This window comes from Megalobrama amblycephala, linkage group LG4 (assembly GCF_018812025.1).
Source record: "Megalobrama amblycephala isolate DHTTF-2021 linkage group LG4, ASM1881202v1, whole genome shotgun sequence".
In the NCBI taxonomy this organism is placed as follows: Eukaryota; Metazoa; Chordata; class Actinopteri; order Cypriniformes; family Xenocyprididae; genus Megalobrama; species Megalobrama amblycephala.
The window spans coordinates 34,159,473-34,177,283 of NC_063047.1; the positions used below are offsets into that span (position 1 = coordinate 34,159,473).

The 17,811-nt window shown below is 42.8% G+C and overlaps 1 protein-coding gene across 1 annotated transcript; it reads right to left on the bottom strand.

Moving 5' to 3' along the window:
* Window positions 1-15,482: 15,482 nt before the first annotated feature.
* On the bottom strand, window positions 15,483-17,464 carry LOC125266126. The gene is made up of 2 exons (XM_048186584.1): window positions 16,998-17,464; window positions 15,483-16,612 (listed from the first exon to the last, which is right to left on the bottom strand). Exon 2 carries the CDS (start codon window positions 16,564-16,566, stop codon window positions 15,679-15,681), a length of 888 nt encoding a protein of 295 aa, XP_048042541.1. The 5' UTR covers window positions 16,567-16,612; window positions 16,998-17,464; the 3' UTR covers window positions 15,483-15,678.
* Window positions 17,465-17,811: the final 347 nt, after the last annotated feature.

Consider the following 17,811-nt stretch of genomic DNA (forward strand, 5'->3'; position numbering starts at 1 on the left):
ACTTAAAAAAATAAATCGCAGGCAAAATGTTTGACTGTTTTTAATACACTGCATGTTTTGCTAACAGTTTCTTTTCTTTCTTTCACTGATCTTTACTTACAAAAGCATTTCCAGAGTTTTCATTTATGCTTCTGAAGTTTTCGTTTACGATCCCAGAGTTTTCGTTCGTCTTTCTGGCACAAATCTCTTGCGGGGGTGGGGCCAGCAGTGGTGTGTTCTCATTGGCTACTGAGTTTTTGATTGACAGCTTCTTCTTGACCTGGAAGTGAAGACGTCAGCGTTGTGTTTACAATTACATGTGTGGAGGTGAGCGTCTGTAAGCAGCTTCTTATTTCATTTAAAGATATGAGTTTTGTTTTTGAATTTTATCTGTATTTATCTGCGGCTTCTACTTTGTCGACATAAACTTTTAGGAGCGTGAGAGATCGAACGTGAGAGAAAATGAATGTCTTGAGGTTTAATTGTACATTAAAGGTTATAATACTGAAAATATTGCATAATGTCCAGTGTTTTCGGAGAATATTTGATTATTTCTGATTATTCTTCTCTACTGTTAGGTCTGATTAGGTTGTGCTGTTACAATTAAAGAGAATACTAGTATCATATACATGTATATATTCAGCCGTCAAGAAAGTCTCACTCCAACCAGGTAATCAAGGTTGGCAACCATGGCCATCACTCTACCCATTGTTAGCATATGCACATACACCATCACAATTAATGATCACTCAATTCTGAAGGATTCAAACAATATGAAAATAATAGTCGTGGCTTGCTGTAAGACGGTATAGATCTGAAAGGGCATTTCAGTACTCCACACAAAGAATGATCTTGTTGCCATTTTTTTATCATTCCAATAATTTTATCTAGCGTTAGCGTCAGTTCTGGCAGGTCACGTCAGTCAAGCTTGCATCAGCTGACTCCCAGGTGACTTGCGTCTACCTATAGGAATACGATGCCTATCACAGCATCTATATATAAGCTCCTCAGTATTATCAGCAGCTATCGCATTCTCAGGAGCAAATTATATGGCGAATTAGACAGGCAAACAGCATCATCTCACTAGGATTGTGCAATCGGGAATTTAGCGAGAGGGATTCGTGGATTTCACCTCTCATACACGCGAATTCGCAGCATTGATCATAAACCAACTGACTGGAAATGACTGAGTTAACATTAGCATTGCTTCTCGCATCGCTGCAATTAGACATGGACCCGCAGTTCAGATGGATCTGCACTCCCCGCATGAAGAAGTGTTTCAAGAGAAGATCAAACATCCACTTCGGCTATTTCACTCAACTTCATCTCTGAATGTTTTCACGAAGCTAAGCTAAGTTCCTTTTAATGCTCATTGGTTTAAAGCTAACTCATGCTGTTGTTAAGCTATCAGTGTTGCTTAGGCTTCTAGTCCTTCTCAGTAAAATTGTTTTTGCAAAGCTTTTGCGATCGTATTTGGCGATGTGCGTTACTTATCTGTTGTCGTGGCAACCGGCTCGATCGCTGTGCACGCTTATCGGGTCGCTTTCATTTGTATAGCAACATACACGCTGGTCGGATCGCCTGTGTTTAGCGCTATACATCGCAGATTCAGGCAGCTTGCAGTAGAGACAGAAACAACTATTCATGGTGCAAACGGATTTTCTGCTGTGGCGCAGCACATAGTAAACATCGTTTTTCTCAAAGCTATAGTGCATTGGAAACGCTCGTTCTTAAGGTTTAACAGTTAGTTGCTTTTGGAACAAGCCGTTCTTAAAGCTACATTGCTATTGAAAACGCTCCTTCTTAAAGCTATAGTTGCTATTTAGAACAAGCTGTTCTTAAGGCTATCTAGCTGCTATGGAAGGCAAAAATATAAGAGAGAAAAAAATATATATTTTTTTGCTTGTTACCGAAGCTCTAGTGTCATTGCTGCATATTATAAGAACATACTGTGAGGTTTCTATTCAACCCTAACAACATCGAACTTGATCCCGTAGGAGTGTGAAATCATGGGAGTCGTCATCTTCACTTTCACAGCCGAAGGAATCAGCCCGACTGGAGCAGAAATTGTTCATGATGAGGAAGCACTGTATTCGTGCCTAGCTGCATGCTGCATCTAACTCAGAGCTATTGCTGCGGGTGTATGCTTCCCCGACCAGACTACCATAGTTTTTACTAGTCTGTGATTTACAACATGCTTGTTGTATCAGTTTGCTGCCGCTAGGGGTGTAAGCTTCCCCCAATAGGAGAAAGAAAATAAATAATAAATAAATATGTATTAGGCAATGGGTGTATGCTTCCCCGACTAGACTGCCGGTAATGGTGTAAGCTTCCCCCATTATATGTATAATATATAAAATCGCTAACTAAATGCACTACAACATGCTTGTTGTATCAGATTGCTGCCGCTACGGGTGTAAACTTCCCCCATTCATTAATAAAAACACAACACTAGCCAGGCTAATTCCTCATTCAGGTAACTGCATTTTAAAGAAACATGCATTCAGATTTTCGCACTCAGTTTGTGTTGGGGGATTTCGGCATATGGTTTGTTTTGGGGGTTTATTGCTGCTCTCCCTGCTCTTATTCATGCTAAGCTGCATGGAGGCGCAGGGAGTTCTTGCCCAGAACAGAACCATACCGCCAATACAAACTCTATGCATTATCTATCATATTTGATGATAGTGGTCCTGACAGAAATTTAGTTATTTTATTTAGTTAACATTATCAACTAACATATAAAAGTAGATTTTTTTTTTTAACAATCATCAACAGTTTCAATTGTGACTTACATAAAAAAAAAACAGTTGAATAAATGTAAATGAAAATATGAATCAATTCAAATAAATTTAAATTCTTTATTGTCACTACAGCATACACACAGGTATCAAAGTGAAAGTGTTGGATGCAATTATGCTGTGAAAGGAATGACCAGAATCCACAAAACACTAACTGCATATTCATGTAATGCACAGTATTCTCATGATATACAGTACATTACTATAAAAATGCACAAGCACCTATTATAGAATACATGTGTACAATTCATAAAATTGGAATGAAAATGGAATGAAATGTTCACGTTGTCAAGTCAAGTCAAGTCACCTTTATTTATATAGCGCTTTTTACAATGCAGATTGTGTCAAAGCAGCTTTACATTGATAACTGGTACATAATTTGGCTGCACAGCAGCTCTTAAATAATAGTGTCAATGCAGGCAGATCAGAAGCACTGTTGAATAAATGTCAAGAATACTATTGAATATCAAATGTCAAGTGTCCCCAACTAAGCAAGTCAAAGGCAACAGCAGCAAGGAACCCAAACTCCATCAGGTGACATCAGGTGGCAAACAAGTGGCAAATAGGTGTTAAAATGGAGAAGAAAAAAAACCTTGGGAGAAACCAGGCTTAGTTGGGGGGCCAGTTCTCCTCTGGCGAACAGTGCTTTGTTACAATCAGGTTGCTATCATAAGTCTGATAGGATCGCAACATTCAAAGTATTTATTTCAGTTCCATCCAGTTGAGGATCGTATTCATCACACCGGTATGGACGGTTTGTTGAGGAACTGTGCTACTGGCTGTCGTGTCGATGAGGCCTTCACAATGGATGATCTAGTCACAATGGATGATCAATAATCTGTGTCTGCTTCCCGAACAATGCTAGGAAGATTGTTCCAGAGTTTAGGTGCCAAATAGGAGAAGGATCTACCGCCTGTAGTTGATTTTGATATTCTAGGTATTATCAGCTGGCCTGAATTCTGAGATCGCAATAAACGTGAAGGACTATAATGTATTAAGAGCTCACTTAGGTACTGGGGAGCTAAACCATTTAGTGCTTTGTAAGTAATTAGCAAGATTTTAAAATCTATACGATGTTTAACAGGAAGCCAATGCAGTGATGACAGAAATGGGCTAATATGGTCATACTTCCTAGTTCTAGTAAGAACTCTAGCTACTGCATTTTGTACGAGCTGTAGTTTATTTATCAAGCGAGCAGAACAACCACCCAGTAGAGCATTACAGTAGTCTAGCCTTGAGGTCATAAATGCATGAACTAACTGTTCTGCATTTTTCATTGAGAGCATATGTCGTAGTTTAGATATATTTTTCAGATGGAAGAATGCAGTTTTACAGATGCTAGTAACATGGACTTCAAATTAAAGATTGGTATCAAAGAGCACACCCAGGTTCCTAGCTGACAACGAAGACTTAACAGAGCAGCCAAGTGTTAGACAGTATTCTAGATTATTGCGTGAAGAAGTTTTCGGTCCAAAAATTAGAATCTCTGTTTTTCCTGAATTTAGTAGTAGGAATTTACTGGTCATCCAGTTTTTTATATCAGCTATACATTCTGTTAATTTAGCGAATTGGTGATTTTCGTCAGGGCGCGAAGAAATATAGAGCTGAGTATCATCAGCGTAACAATGAAAACTAATGCCATGCTTCCTAATGATATCTCCCAAGGGTAGCATGTACAGAGTAAAAAGCAACGGTCCTAATACTGAGCCTTGCGGTACTCCATATTTAACTTGTGATTGATATGACATCTCATCGTTTACTACTACAAACTGATAACGGTCAGATAAGTATGATTTGAATCATGCCAATGCAATTCCACTGATGCCAACATAATTTTCGAGTCTGTTTAGAAGAATATTGTGATCAATAGTGTCAAATGCAGCACTAAGATCCAGTAACACTAATAGAGAGATACAACCATGATCTGATGATAAGAGCACTATGGTACGGTCTAAATCCTGACTGGAAATCTTCACATATACTATTTCTTTCTAAAAAGGAACATAGTTGTAATGAAACTGCCTTTTCTAGTATTTTTGACAGAAAAGTGAGATTTGAGATCGGCCTGTAATTGACTAATTCTCTAGGATCAAGTTGTGGTTTTTTAATAAGAGGTTTAATAACAGCCAGCTTAAAGGTTTTTGGTACGTATCCTAGTGATAAAGATGAATTAACAATATTAAGAAGAGGATCTATGACCTCTGGAAGCATATCTTTCAATACCTTAGTCGGTATAGGGTCTAACATACATGTGGATAATTTTGATGATTTAACAAGTTTAGACAATTCTTCCTCTCCTAAAGCAGTAAATTAATTGAATTTTTCTTTAGGGACACTACAATGCACTGTCTGACACAAGACTGTAGCATGGTTATAATTTTTTCACTAATATTATCAATCTTGCAAGTAAAGAAGTTCATAAAGTCATTACTACTGTGCTCTTTGGAAACATCAGAAGTTGAAGCTTTATTTCTTGTTAATTTAGCCACTGTATCAAATAAATACCTAGGGTTGTGTTTATTTTCTTCTAAAAGTTTTGAAAAATAGGCAGATCTAGCAGTTTTTAAGGCCTTTCTGTACTCAATCATTTTCTCTCTCCATGAAATGCGAAATACTTCTAGTTTTGTTTTCTTCCAGCTGTGCTCCATTTTTCTAGCTGTTGTTTTTAGGGCCCGAGTGTGCTCATTGTACCATGGTGTTGGATTAATTTCTTTAATCTTTTTTAAACACAAAGGAGCAACTGATTCTAATGTGCTGGAAAAGACAGAGGCAATAGTTTCTGTTGCAACATCGAGGTCTTCTAAGCTGTCTGGTATGCTAAGGCGATGAAACTGATCAGGATGATTATTTATAAAGCGATCTTTAGTGGTAGAAGTGATGGTTCTACCATATTTATGGCAGGGAGGCAGTTTAGCCGCTTGCACTAAATGTAATATACATGAGACTAGATAATGATCTGAGATGTCGTCACTCTGCTGCAGAATTTCAATGGCATCAATATCGATTCCATGTGACAATATTAAATCTAAAGTATGATTACGACAATGAGTGGGTCCTGACACGTGTTGTCTAACACCAATAGAGTTTAGAATGTCTGTAAATGTCAATCCTAATGAGTCTTTTTTATTATCTATGTGGATATTAAAATCACCAACAACAAGGACTTTATCTGCAGCTAGTACTAATTCTGATAGAAAATCGGCAATCTCTTTGATAAAGTCTGTATTGTGCCCTGGTGGGCTGTATACAGTATAACTTACATAATGTTACATAAAGCACTATCACTTCGATGGAATTATATTTGAAAGTCTTCTGGCTGATACTGTAAATATTACTATAAATTACAGCAACACCTCCCCCTTTTCCTTTCTGTTGAGGATTGTGTTGATAATCAGCCTGCTGCGGGGGCTCTACAGCCGGAACCGAACAATGTACAGAGTTTACTAAGCATCCAAAACAGTATCTGAGGCCCCTACATTCTTACCATCCTCAATTAAAGTTTGGATGCGTGTCTCTAATTCTGAGATTCTCTCTGTGAGCCTGACTATTTCCCTACATTTATGACATGTAAATCCCTCGTTGCTGACAGAGAGAGCTACACTGAACATGTGACAGACTGAGCACAAAATAACAGACGGAGAGGATGACATGACTCACCATGTTTGTAGACTGATCCGATCCGAGTTACTACAGCTGTTTGATGAATGCATTAAAAAAGGAGCGCGCGAGACTGATAACAAGTTAACCAGCGAGATCCAAACGCGTTGTAACAGCGATTTAGATTCAGAGATTACAGGCTAGCGACGTTAGATTAAAGTGGTAGGCAATAATAGTAATATAAGCAACAATGAATAAAAGTAAGAGATTCAATAAAAGTAAAAACAAAGCTATACGGAGACGCAAACACCAGCAGCGAGGCAGAGGCAGCGAGGCAGACAGGAGGAATCGAGAAAAGTTTCACAAGGGCAGTCTTACATACGTGAATCGTGTAGATTCGATGAGGAAAAGATTCGATGGAGCGCTGTTTTTCTCCAAATATTAGCATGATTACAAATGTGATATTGATTTTATTCAGCGTACACTTTAATGAACAAGAACTTAATATCAAGTGACTTACATTTTAGACACCAAATCGTCTGTTTCGCTGAATTTCGCCAACGAAAATAGTTCCCATTCAGTCAGTCACGTTCGACGTACGTCGGACAGACCGACGAATAGGAATCTCGCTAGAGAGGCCAATCTACTTCGAGTGTAACTACAACGAGCCAATGCACATTGGCATGCAATCATATGCATCAGCTGTTCGCCTCGCCGCGCGGGTATATAATGAGCAGCAGGTGCGTTGCATCTTCAGCTTTTCGCTTCGGAGCCGAACGGTGTTTGTTCCTGTTCTCTGCAAGCGAGTGTCTGCTAAAAGACGAGTCAAACTTTTTGGTTGAACTTCTCTTTTTTCCGAGTGCGGGCAAACAGCACAGCAGCGGGGTCGAGGTCCTCTCTTATTTTCTGTTTTTTTTTTTGTTTGCCATTATTGAGCAAATAGCTGTTTTTACAGCGACAGAAGGCTGTTCTCACGGCCGGTATGGTGCGCTTTGAGCGCTGAAAAGCTATTTTTACGGCTGGTAAGAGTGAGCGCCTTCAAAGAGAGAGAGAGAGCACATGACAGGCTGCACACAATCCCTGTCTGTGTTGCGGCGGCTGTTCCCCTGCGTGCTTCAGCACTTTAAAAGAGTAAAGTCCCTAAAAGAGCTTACACAAGTAGAGCTTGCGTCTTTCTAAAGATGACATCCTACTTGTGTTTCTGGATGCGGTCGTTTCCTGTCCTCACTGACGGCCACGATCACTGTTTCACATGTCTGGGCGCATGCTGAAACGATGCTCGTGGGTGATTCATGTTTTCATATGAGAACATGATCACGTCAACACGCCGGTCGTGACTCTTCTTTCTCCGGGAAGCTTGAGTTCCCTCTGTTGTTTGCCAGCTGCTGCTTGTGTGTAAAAGCACAGCCGCGGGTCTGCCCAACACTCTGGGAGACCGTGGAGAACAGCGAGAGCAAACCTCGCTCCTCTGCGTGTCGTGTGCCGTTGAGCAGTCGAGCTGCAGCGCGGGTTGTCACGGCAACCCAGCGCTCGCTCGGCGCTCTAGGTGCGCGGTTCCCTTGCCTAATCTCCATTGTAGCGCCCTCTCTGGTGCACCAGAAGAGGTCTACTTTGCTGATATGGCTTGGGTGACATGAGGTTGAGGGGTTCCTTCGGGGAACCAACCCCCTAGGGCCCCTCCCTCTCTAGCACATTGCAAGCTGTGCAGTTTCTGGATTGGAGTGCTGGTCCTTCTCAGAGGGGAACCTAGTATTTCATTCAGCACTCCAGCTGAAGGACAGATGTCGATTGCAGCATCGGAGAGAGTGCTGTTTTGCTCTGGAAATGAGGGTGACGCTGCCCACTGTAATGGTGTGTGCTTATGCTGACTCAATTTGAGCTGCGCTTGTTGACTAACCGTGATCAAAGTCACGGCGCAGGCCCTCAGCCAGACGATGTCCACCTCAGTGGTCCAGAAGCGCCCCCTGGCTTATCTTGTGAGGTGCAAGAGGTTGTCAAGCTAAATGCTTTCTCAATGCTCCCATCTCACGAGGTGGCCTTTTCGGTGACACTGTCGAGGACTGAGCCCAGCGGTTCTCCTCAGTTAGCAGCAGACCGGGGAGCTTCCCATGACAAACCACTGAGTTTCTCTTAGGCTGCCCCTCAGTCTGCTCATCGCAAAGGGTGTTGTCCCCTGCAAAAAAAAAAAACTCCGGCCCAGCATGCTCTGCTGTGTCCGTTGCGGGGAGATGACGCCTCCTGTCTCTGCAGCTGTTGGTTGGTGAGAATCACCCCTGAGACAGGCAACCCAGAGATGGGTGGGGCTGCTCTTTCAACTCCTGGAGGAGGGCCGGGTGGTAAATCCTTTTATTGGGTTTGTTTTTGTTCCGCCGCTGGTCCAACAGCCAGCGGTACCCACATTTAAAAAAAAAAGAGCGGTTTCTCCATCTCCAGGTTGAAGAGGGCTTGGAGAGCAGTGGGAGGAGAAAAACCTCACCACTCTCATCCCCCTCTTCTTTCGCCAGTGGACAGCAGCGAGCAGAGGGTAGCCAAAGCCTTGACTGCTCCCTCTGTCCACCCGTGGAACTAGGTAAGTGTTGCCCAGCACACTGTGATGCTGCTTCGGGCCGCCTCGCAAAGAGAGCCCCCCGAGCCGCGTCCCTGTGTTCCACCTCGCTGCCCCACTGCGGGTATGCCGGTGATCCCTTTGGTCCCGCTTGTATGGTCTCTGCGAGCCTGGTTAGCTCTCCCCAGTCCGTCTCGCTGGCTCATTCGTACCATCAGTCTCGGCTATGCGATTCAGTTCGCCCGACGTTCCCCCAAGTTCAGCGGTGTCCTCTTCACTACAGTGAAAGATGTCGATGCTCCTGTCTTGCGTGCGGAGATTGCAGTCCTACTGGCGAAGGATGCGATAGAGCCGGTCCCTCCAGCCGATATGAGGTCAGGGTTCTACAGTCCCTACTTCATTGTACCCAAGAAGAGCGGTGGGTTACAACCTATCCTGGATCTGCGAGTCTTGAATCGGAGCCTCGGCTTCACGGCCGAGTCCCGAGATGGGCGTGGCAACGCGGCACGTTCCGGGTGGCAATCACTCAGGAGTGTCGCCAAGCCTTCAGCCCGTGGTCGGACCCCTTGTTTCTTCGGGCAGGAGTGCCCCTAGAACAGGTGTCCCGGCATGCTGTGGTTTTCACAGATGCCTCGACCACCGGCTGGGGTGCCACGTACAACGGGCTTGCAGTTCAGGGGTTTGGACGGGACCCCATCTGCAGTGGCACATCAACTGCCTCGAGTTGCTTGCAGTACGCCTTGCTCTGAGCCGCCTCAAAGGGCCGCTACGGGGCAAGCATGTACTGGTCCATACGGACAACACTGCGACCGTTGCGTACATCAACCGTCAAGGTGGTCTACGCTCCCGTCACATGTCGCAACTCGCCCGCCATCTCCTCCTGTGGAGTCGGAAGCATCTGAGGTCGCTTCGCGCCATTCATGTCCCCGGTGTGCTCAACCGTGTGGCCGACAAGCTCTCACGAGCTGCGCTGCCGGGAGAGGGGCGACTCCACCCCCAGGTGGTCCAGCTGATCTGGAGAGAGTTCGGAGAGGCTCAGGTAGACCTGTTTGCCTCACCAGAAACCTCTCACTGGCAGTTGTTTTACTCTCTGACCGAGGGAACACTCGGGACAGATGCACTGGCACACAGCTGGCCCCGGGGTCTTCGCAAATATGCGTTTCCCCCAGTGAGCCTACTTGCACAGACACTGTGCAAAGTCAGGGAGGACGAGGAGCAGGTCCTGCTAGTTGCGCCCTATTGGCCCAACCGGACCTGGTTCCCGGAACTTTCACTCCTCGCGACAGCCCCTCCCGCATGAAGACCTCTGGAAACTCCATGTCTGGTCCCTGGACGGGAGGCGGAGGTTCTAGGTGACTTACCCCCCGAGGTACTTAACACCATCACTTCGGCTCGTGCGCCGTCTACAAGACGTGCTTATGCCTCGAAGTGGAACCTGTTCGTCGAGTGGTGTTCTTCTCGCTGAGAAGACACCCGAAGATGCTCGATCAGAGTCGTGCTGTCCTTCTTGCAGCAAGGGTTGGAGCGTAGGCTGTCCCCCTCCACCCTCAAAGTCCACACTGCTGCTATCTCCGATTACCACGACCACATAGATGGCAAAACTGTTGGTCAGCACGACCTGGTCGTCAGGTTCCTCAGGGGGGCGAGACGGTTAAATCCTCCTCGACCTCCCTCCATACCCTCTTGGGACCTCGCTCTGGTGCTAAGAGCACTTCAGATTGCTCCCTTTGAGCCTTTGCAGTCAGCAGACTTAAAGATTCTGTCTATGAAGACTTTGCTGCTGGTTGCATTGGCCTCCATCAAGAGGGTACGGGACCTGCAGTCATTTTCGGTCGACGAATCGTGCCTAGAGTTCGGGCCGGGTGACAGCCACGTGATACTGAGACCCCGGCCTGGCTATGTGCCCAAGGTTCCTACCACTCCCTTCAGGGACCAGGTAGTGAGCCTGCAAGCGCTGCCCTCGGAGGAGGCAGACCCAGCCCTGGCTTTGCTCTGTCCAGTCCGTGCTTTGTGACTGTACATAGACAGAATTCAAAGCTTCAGGACCTCAGACCAGCTCTTTGTCTGTTACGGAGGCCAGCAGAAGGGAAAGGCTGTCTCCAAGAAGAGGATGGCCCACTGGATAATGAACGCCATCGCCCTGGCTTACCAAGCTCAGGGCGTGCCCTGCCCGCTCAGGTTGCATGCTCACTCCACGAGAGGTGTAGCATCCTCCTGGGCGCTGGCTCGTGGTGCCTCGCTAACAGACATTTTGTAGAGCTGCGGGCTGGGCGACACCTAACACGTTCGCTAGATATTATAGCCTTCGTGTCGAGCCGGTCTCCTCCCGTGTTCTCGCCTCAGGTCAGAGGCACGGAGAGGCCCCGGCTTAGTGTCGGCTTGCTGTGCTACATGCGCCCTTTTTGCTCCAGAGAGTCCCTACGGGCAGACCCTGTTGAGTCCTCCGGTTACCCTTCGGCAGCCAACGTAACGGAGCGTCTGGCGCCAGGCCTATACTCCATTGCATCCTTGAGAACCGGATTTAGGCTGGGTTCCATATGTGTGACCCTACGGGGATCCCATATGGTTTTTTCCATGGTTGCTCCTAAACGAAGCCCGTGTCTTTCCCTCTGGGAGAACCCATCTCTCATCGAGTTGGAGTCACCCCAGTTCTTCCATATGTGTACAACCTACAGGGTTAGTCCATATGTACTCCTCCACATAACTCCTTCGGGGAAGGATGTGGCTTCCGCAGCGTTCCTTTCTAACGAGAGGTTACGCTTTCCCAGCGTTATCCAATAGTCTCACTGAATGGGTTTGGGAACAGCAGTGATCGACCCTCTCTGTGTGTTAGCCCTGTCCCACCGTCCTCAGGCAAGGGGGTTCAGGTGGCTTACAACAGAGCGCTGGAAGAGGGCAGCTCCTGTGGCGCTTTGGTAGGGATTCCTATTCGTCGGTCTGTCCAACGTACGTCAAACTTGACCGACTGAATGGGAACGTCTCGGTTACAAAGGTAACCCTCGTTCCCTGAAGGAGGGAATGGAGACGTACGTCCCGTCACCACAGTCGTTGTCCTGCTGATGGTGCCGCCTGCTTGGTTCGGCTCCTCAGCGAAAACCTGAAGATGCAACGCACCTGCTGCTCATTATATACCCGCACGGCGAGGCAAGCAGCTGATGCATATGATTGCATGCCAATGTGCATTGGCTCGTTGTAGTTACACTCAAAGTAGATTGGCCTCTCTAGCGAGATTCCTATTCGTCGGTCTGTCCGACGTACGTCTCCGTTCCCTCCTTCAGGGAACGAGGGTTACCTTTGTAACCAAGACGTTCCAAAATCAACAGAATTGTTTTGCGTCTCTGAGCAACACTTCCTGAATGAATCAGCCACTTGAATGAATCGGTTGAATCTCAATGATTCGCTCATTAACAGTGATTCGCTGCCACCTACTGGCGGGTTTAATTTCACGTTTAAAGTGTCTTCATTTTTTTAAAATTTCAAATAACTGTATTTACGTTTTATATTTTCAACATTAAAAACATTTTTATGCATCTGTAACTGCTCTTGATTAACTTTAATAAAGTTTCTATAGTTATACATTATAGATTACAATTTCTGTACCTGAAAATCTTCTGTTTAAACCTACATGGAAAACTTGAAAAGCACCATTTATTTAATTTATATGTTTGTTCTGTTATATTTATTTGTGCTATTACTCGTAATTTGATTATTTGTTACTGTTTTACTACTTAATGTTTATTTGTCTAAACAATATTTAAAATATTTAAGCTTTTGGCATCAAAACCTTATTTATTGAGGTTAAATGTATCAAAAACAATGAAAACAATAACTATGCTTATTTTATAGGCCCATTTTCTTGTCTTTTACTTTTATTAATTTTTTTGTTGTGGGGCCAGTGAATATTTTGGCGGGGCAAGTAAAAATTTGAACCACTGGCCCAACTGGGCCAGCAGAAAAAATCCTTAGCGTTGAGCCCTGGATGGTTTCAATAATTTTGATATTTTCTGGTATATCTAAGTTAAGTTACCCAGGAGCTCTGTTGACATAGACTTAGCTAACGTTAGCTACGGCTTGATGAACTGAGTCATTGAACACAGCAGGACAGAACGCAACGTTAGCCAGCTAGCTAAAGCGCCGGTGGAAAATTATTAGCTATGGCTACCGTTTATGAGGAGGTAGATTTTGAGGTGAGGGGACTGACAAGGCAGAAGGTAAAGTGGTCCACCGTTCTATCAATAAGCAGACCTGCCAACCTGTACGCAATTTGCATAGCGGATACGCATTTTGACTTCAAAGTACGCTGGTATGATTTGTCACTCTAAACTACGCAAAAACCTGGTGACGCCTCTGTGCATGCGCAGTCCTCAAATCAAGCAACAGCAAAAGAAGAAGAGTTCGACCAATCATAGCGCTAGGTTCTTCCCCCAAATATACTGTAAATGTTAGACCCAGTGACAGGCTGGCATGAAATGGCTTGCATAATACTTAGTAAGGAGGCCATAATAATTTTTGACTCATGGCTGAAGTTAAGTTTCTCCAGCTCTCCCCAGGTTGGCAAAAAAAGCATCTCAAAATGCATCAGATTGATGCTTTAAAATATGGAATATTTAAAATTTTCTTACGGGGGAGCATGCCCCCGGACCCCCCTAGAGAGGTAATAATATCCTGCTCACCTTTTTCACCCCTGACCCGTTTTCATACCTGTACCTTGGCATAGTTGAATAATAAGAGTTTAGTACATGGAAACGACATACAGTGAGTCTCAAACTCCATTGTTTCCTCCTTCTTATATAAATCTCATTTGTTTAAAAGACCTCAGAAGAACAGACAAATCTCAACATAACACTGACTGTTATGTAACAGTCGGGATCATTAATATGTACGCCCCCAATATTTGCATATGCCAGCCCATGTTCAAGCCATTAGACAAGCCAGTATTAACGTCTGGATCTGTGCACTGCTGAATCATCAGACTAGGTAAGCAAGCAAGAACAATAGTGAAAAATGGCAGATGGAGCAATAATAACTGACATGATCCATGATAACATGATATTTTTAGTGATATTTGTAAACTGTCTTTCTAAATGTTTTGTTAACATGTTGCTAATGTACTGTTAAATGTGGTTAAAGTTACCATCGTTTCTCACTGTATTCACAGAGACAAGAGCCGTCGTTATTTTCATTTTTAAACACTTGCAGTCTGTATAATTCATAAACACAACTTCATTCTTTATAAATCTCTCCAACAGTGTGTAATGTTAGCTTTAGCCCGTTAGCCACGGCGCACTATCAAACTCATTCAGAATCAATGAGGGGGCGTGGAGCACGAGCAATTAAAGGGGCCGCAGCCTGAATCGCCGCATATTTAATGATGCCCCAAAATAGGCAGTTAAAAAAATAAAAAATAAAAAATATATGGGGTATTTTGAGCTGAAACTTCACAGACACATTCAGGGGACACCTTAGACTTATATTACAAAATATAAACATACAAAATATGTTGATTCGGCTGTGCACAGATCCAGACGTTAATACTGGCTTGTCTAATGCATTGAACATGGGCTGGCATATGCAAATATTGGGGGCGTACATATTAATGATCCCAACTATTACGTAACAGTCGGTATTATGTTGAGATTCGCCTGTTCTTCTGAGGTCTTTTAAACAAATGAGATTTATATAAGAAGGAGGAAACACTGGAGTTTGAGACTCACTGTATGTCATTTCCATGTACTGAACTCGTTATTCAACTATGCAGAGATAAATTCAATTTTCAGTTCTGTGGCACCTTTAAGTCAAGGCATAAGATAAGATTATTCCAAGTTCTGTCATGAAACTCTAGGTGGTGCAGGTCTCTAGATCTTTCACTCATTTGGTAGCGATGACATCATTATCTACATAGCGCAGCTGATTGGTTGCTGTTGCATCAGTGGCCAATGAGCTGCAGCTCAACATTCAAATATTCAAATATGGCTGTGTTGCTGTTAGCAGTCTTCAGAAAGCATGTGAAATCAACATCTAAGATAAGTGCTCACTCTTTTACTCATTTAGCAGACGTTTTCCTGTGATACCATCATACTTTTTTGGAGTTCACACCAAATAAGGGTATTTATAATATTGAATTTCTTTAGCAGTGAATTCATTAGTATGTGTTTTTCTTCGTATTGTTTTCTCCTGTCACTATCTCTCTTACCTCGTATCTAGCACAATATTTTTGTTTTAGATAATTTCCTGTTATTGTGTTTTAGCTTAATTTGCGTGTGTAATCATGCATTTGTATTTTTGTTTTGTATTGTTTTAGTATTTGATTTTTTTGTGTGTGTGTTTATACAAGATGCTTGTTTTTGTTTTTATTGTGACTTTTTAACATTCTGTCAAGGGTCTGCAGATGAAAAATAACATTTTTACCTAATTCTGCCACATTTACAGCCATGTCTATTAATGTGCATTGCCCCTGTAAACAAATAAACTAAACTAAAGTAAATGTAATGAGAGGACGGTGCATACAGTATAATGTATAGATGAGACCAAAAACCTCTCCAAAGCGTTCATTGTGATTAAAGTTGACTTTATTTCATAATTCATTTCAACATAAACTCAGAGGCCAAATGAAATGTTTGGTTGAGTGTAGTACAACAGCCACAGTCACAATGTGCTTTAAAGAGTGACATTAAAATCAGATATGCTTATAGCTGCCATATAGATCTACCACTGAGATAACTGAAGAAGATCCTGTGATGGCAGCATGATTCAGTTATTTTACTTGTAGGCCATGTATATTTCCCAGCCATTATTGCCCTCATTCAGATTTTTCTCTATAAAGTTGATACCAGCATTCTGATACTCAAACCAGGCCTTAGAGTAGATCAGCAGAACCATGGCCTGGATTGATTGACATTCCTCTTTCTTGTACCATAGGAAGACAAATTTTCCATCGGTTCCTGTATTGAGATCAACACTGAGCTTTTTATAGCCTTCGTTCTGAAGCTTTTCTTCCTCCTGGTGGGAGGTGGATATGTTGAGATGAGTGAGAGCCTTGCTCTTATCAGTTGTGCAGCGATACCAGAGGAAGACGAAGTTTTGTCCACCAGCGCCCCGATTGGTGTCTTCACCCACACGAGTGTAGCCCAGTTCAAACATGTGCTTGTCAGAAGAGAAGTCAACAGTTGCTGCAACATCTTGTATGTAGCTGGTCTTCTCTCTCTTCACCCACAGGTAGATGAAGTTTCCTCCTGCATTACGGTTCAGATCACAGCCCAGTCTCTCCCAGCCACCTTTCAGAAGAGCTGGTTCTTCGGTGGCATCTATGGTTACAGCGAGGTCCACAATAGGAATGTCATATTCAGTGCTGCCGCAGAAGAACCAGAGGAAGATGAAATCTCCAGCAGCTCCTGCATTCAGATCCCTGTTGACCAGCTCATACCCAGCATCAACCAGACCAGATTTCATCTGGTCAGTGAAAGAGAACTCGATCCTGGTCACTGGTCTGTTGCCAGACTCTTTCTTGTACCAAAGAAGGACCCGGTTTCCACCAGTACCATTATTGAGGTCAACATTGATGAGGTGATAATCTTGAGCTCTGAGTATTTCCTCTTCAGCCTTACAGGTGGAGATTTTGAGCTTGGTTATTGGCTGTCCACTTGCCATTTTGTTTTCTTCTGTATTTGTGGTGCTGAAGAAGTAGGTTAAAATTCTGAACAAAACAAAACAAAACAAAACAAAAAACAAACAAACACAAAAACTATAGTTAATTAGTGCTTTTGTTATATGATTAGGAATTTATTTACATTTTGTAGTTTTCATTTTATTTATAGTCTGACATGCATGTAATTTTATTTATTGACTCAACAATCTTTATATGAAATAACATGTTTTTAGATTTAATGTTATAAGCACTTCAAAAGTATTAATGCAATGACAACATTTACTCAACATTATTAGGCATTATGTATTTTTATTTAAAATGTTAAATTTATTAAACTTTAATACTTAGATTTTAAATTAAAAGTCGTCTAATTGTTAAATGGTTGTTGTCAAGTTGTGTAGATTTTCTCCAGATGAATAAATCATCACCTCACCAGAAGATGTTGTAGAAGACGCTGCTGTTTCACTGACGAGAGCAGAAGAGATCTTTGAAGGACCTTCACAGGGCTCTCGCTTATATAGTCCTCTCAGCTGCTCCACCCAACACAAACCGGTTAGTTTACTTTTGAGGTTCTGAAGAATGTTTAATGTTTAATCTTTATTAAACAATCTTTAATTTAATCAGTAATGTTTGCTGGAAACGTATTGTGTCTGGTTAGGACACAGTGTCATAGTAAATTATGCGATAAGATTCCAGCGAACATTAAATAAAGCTCGTAAACAGCACCTGAGATTGTCATTATCATACATTTTTGTACAATTAACAATTGTTCTTTCCACCCCCACACTGCCAGTTTATCAGTTTCCTCACTCCCCTTTGGCATTGATTTGATTTGCCCTGGAAATTCATTTTTCAATAATTCTTCTTCAGAAGGTTCTTTAAAGATCTGTTGTGCTGTCGTCGGTGAAACAACAGTGTCTTCTTCCACACACATTGCATTAATACTTTTGAAGTGCTTGTAACTTTAGATTTAAAAACATGTTATTTCATAACAAAAAGATTGGCGAGCCAAGAAATAAAATTATATGCATGTCAGACTTTATAAATACAATGATAACTACAAAATGTATAGATGTATATTCAATATGTATAACATACAGATGTATATTGAATATGTATAACATATTCAAATGTTTATTCCTACATTTGAGTGTTTGTACTGGAATAATTAATAAACATAATAATACAAATAATACTACTTAAATTGTGCTAAAAAATCTGGGGTAAGAAAAAATTGTTTTCACTTG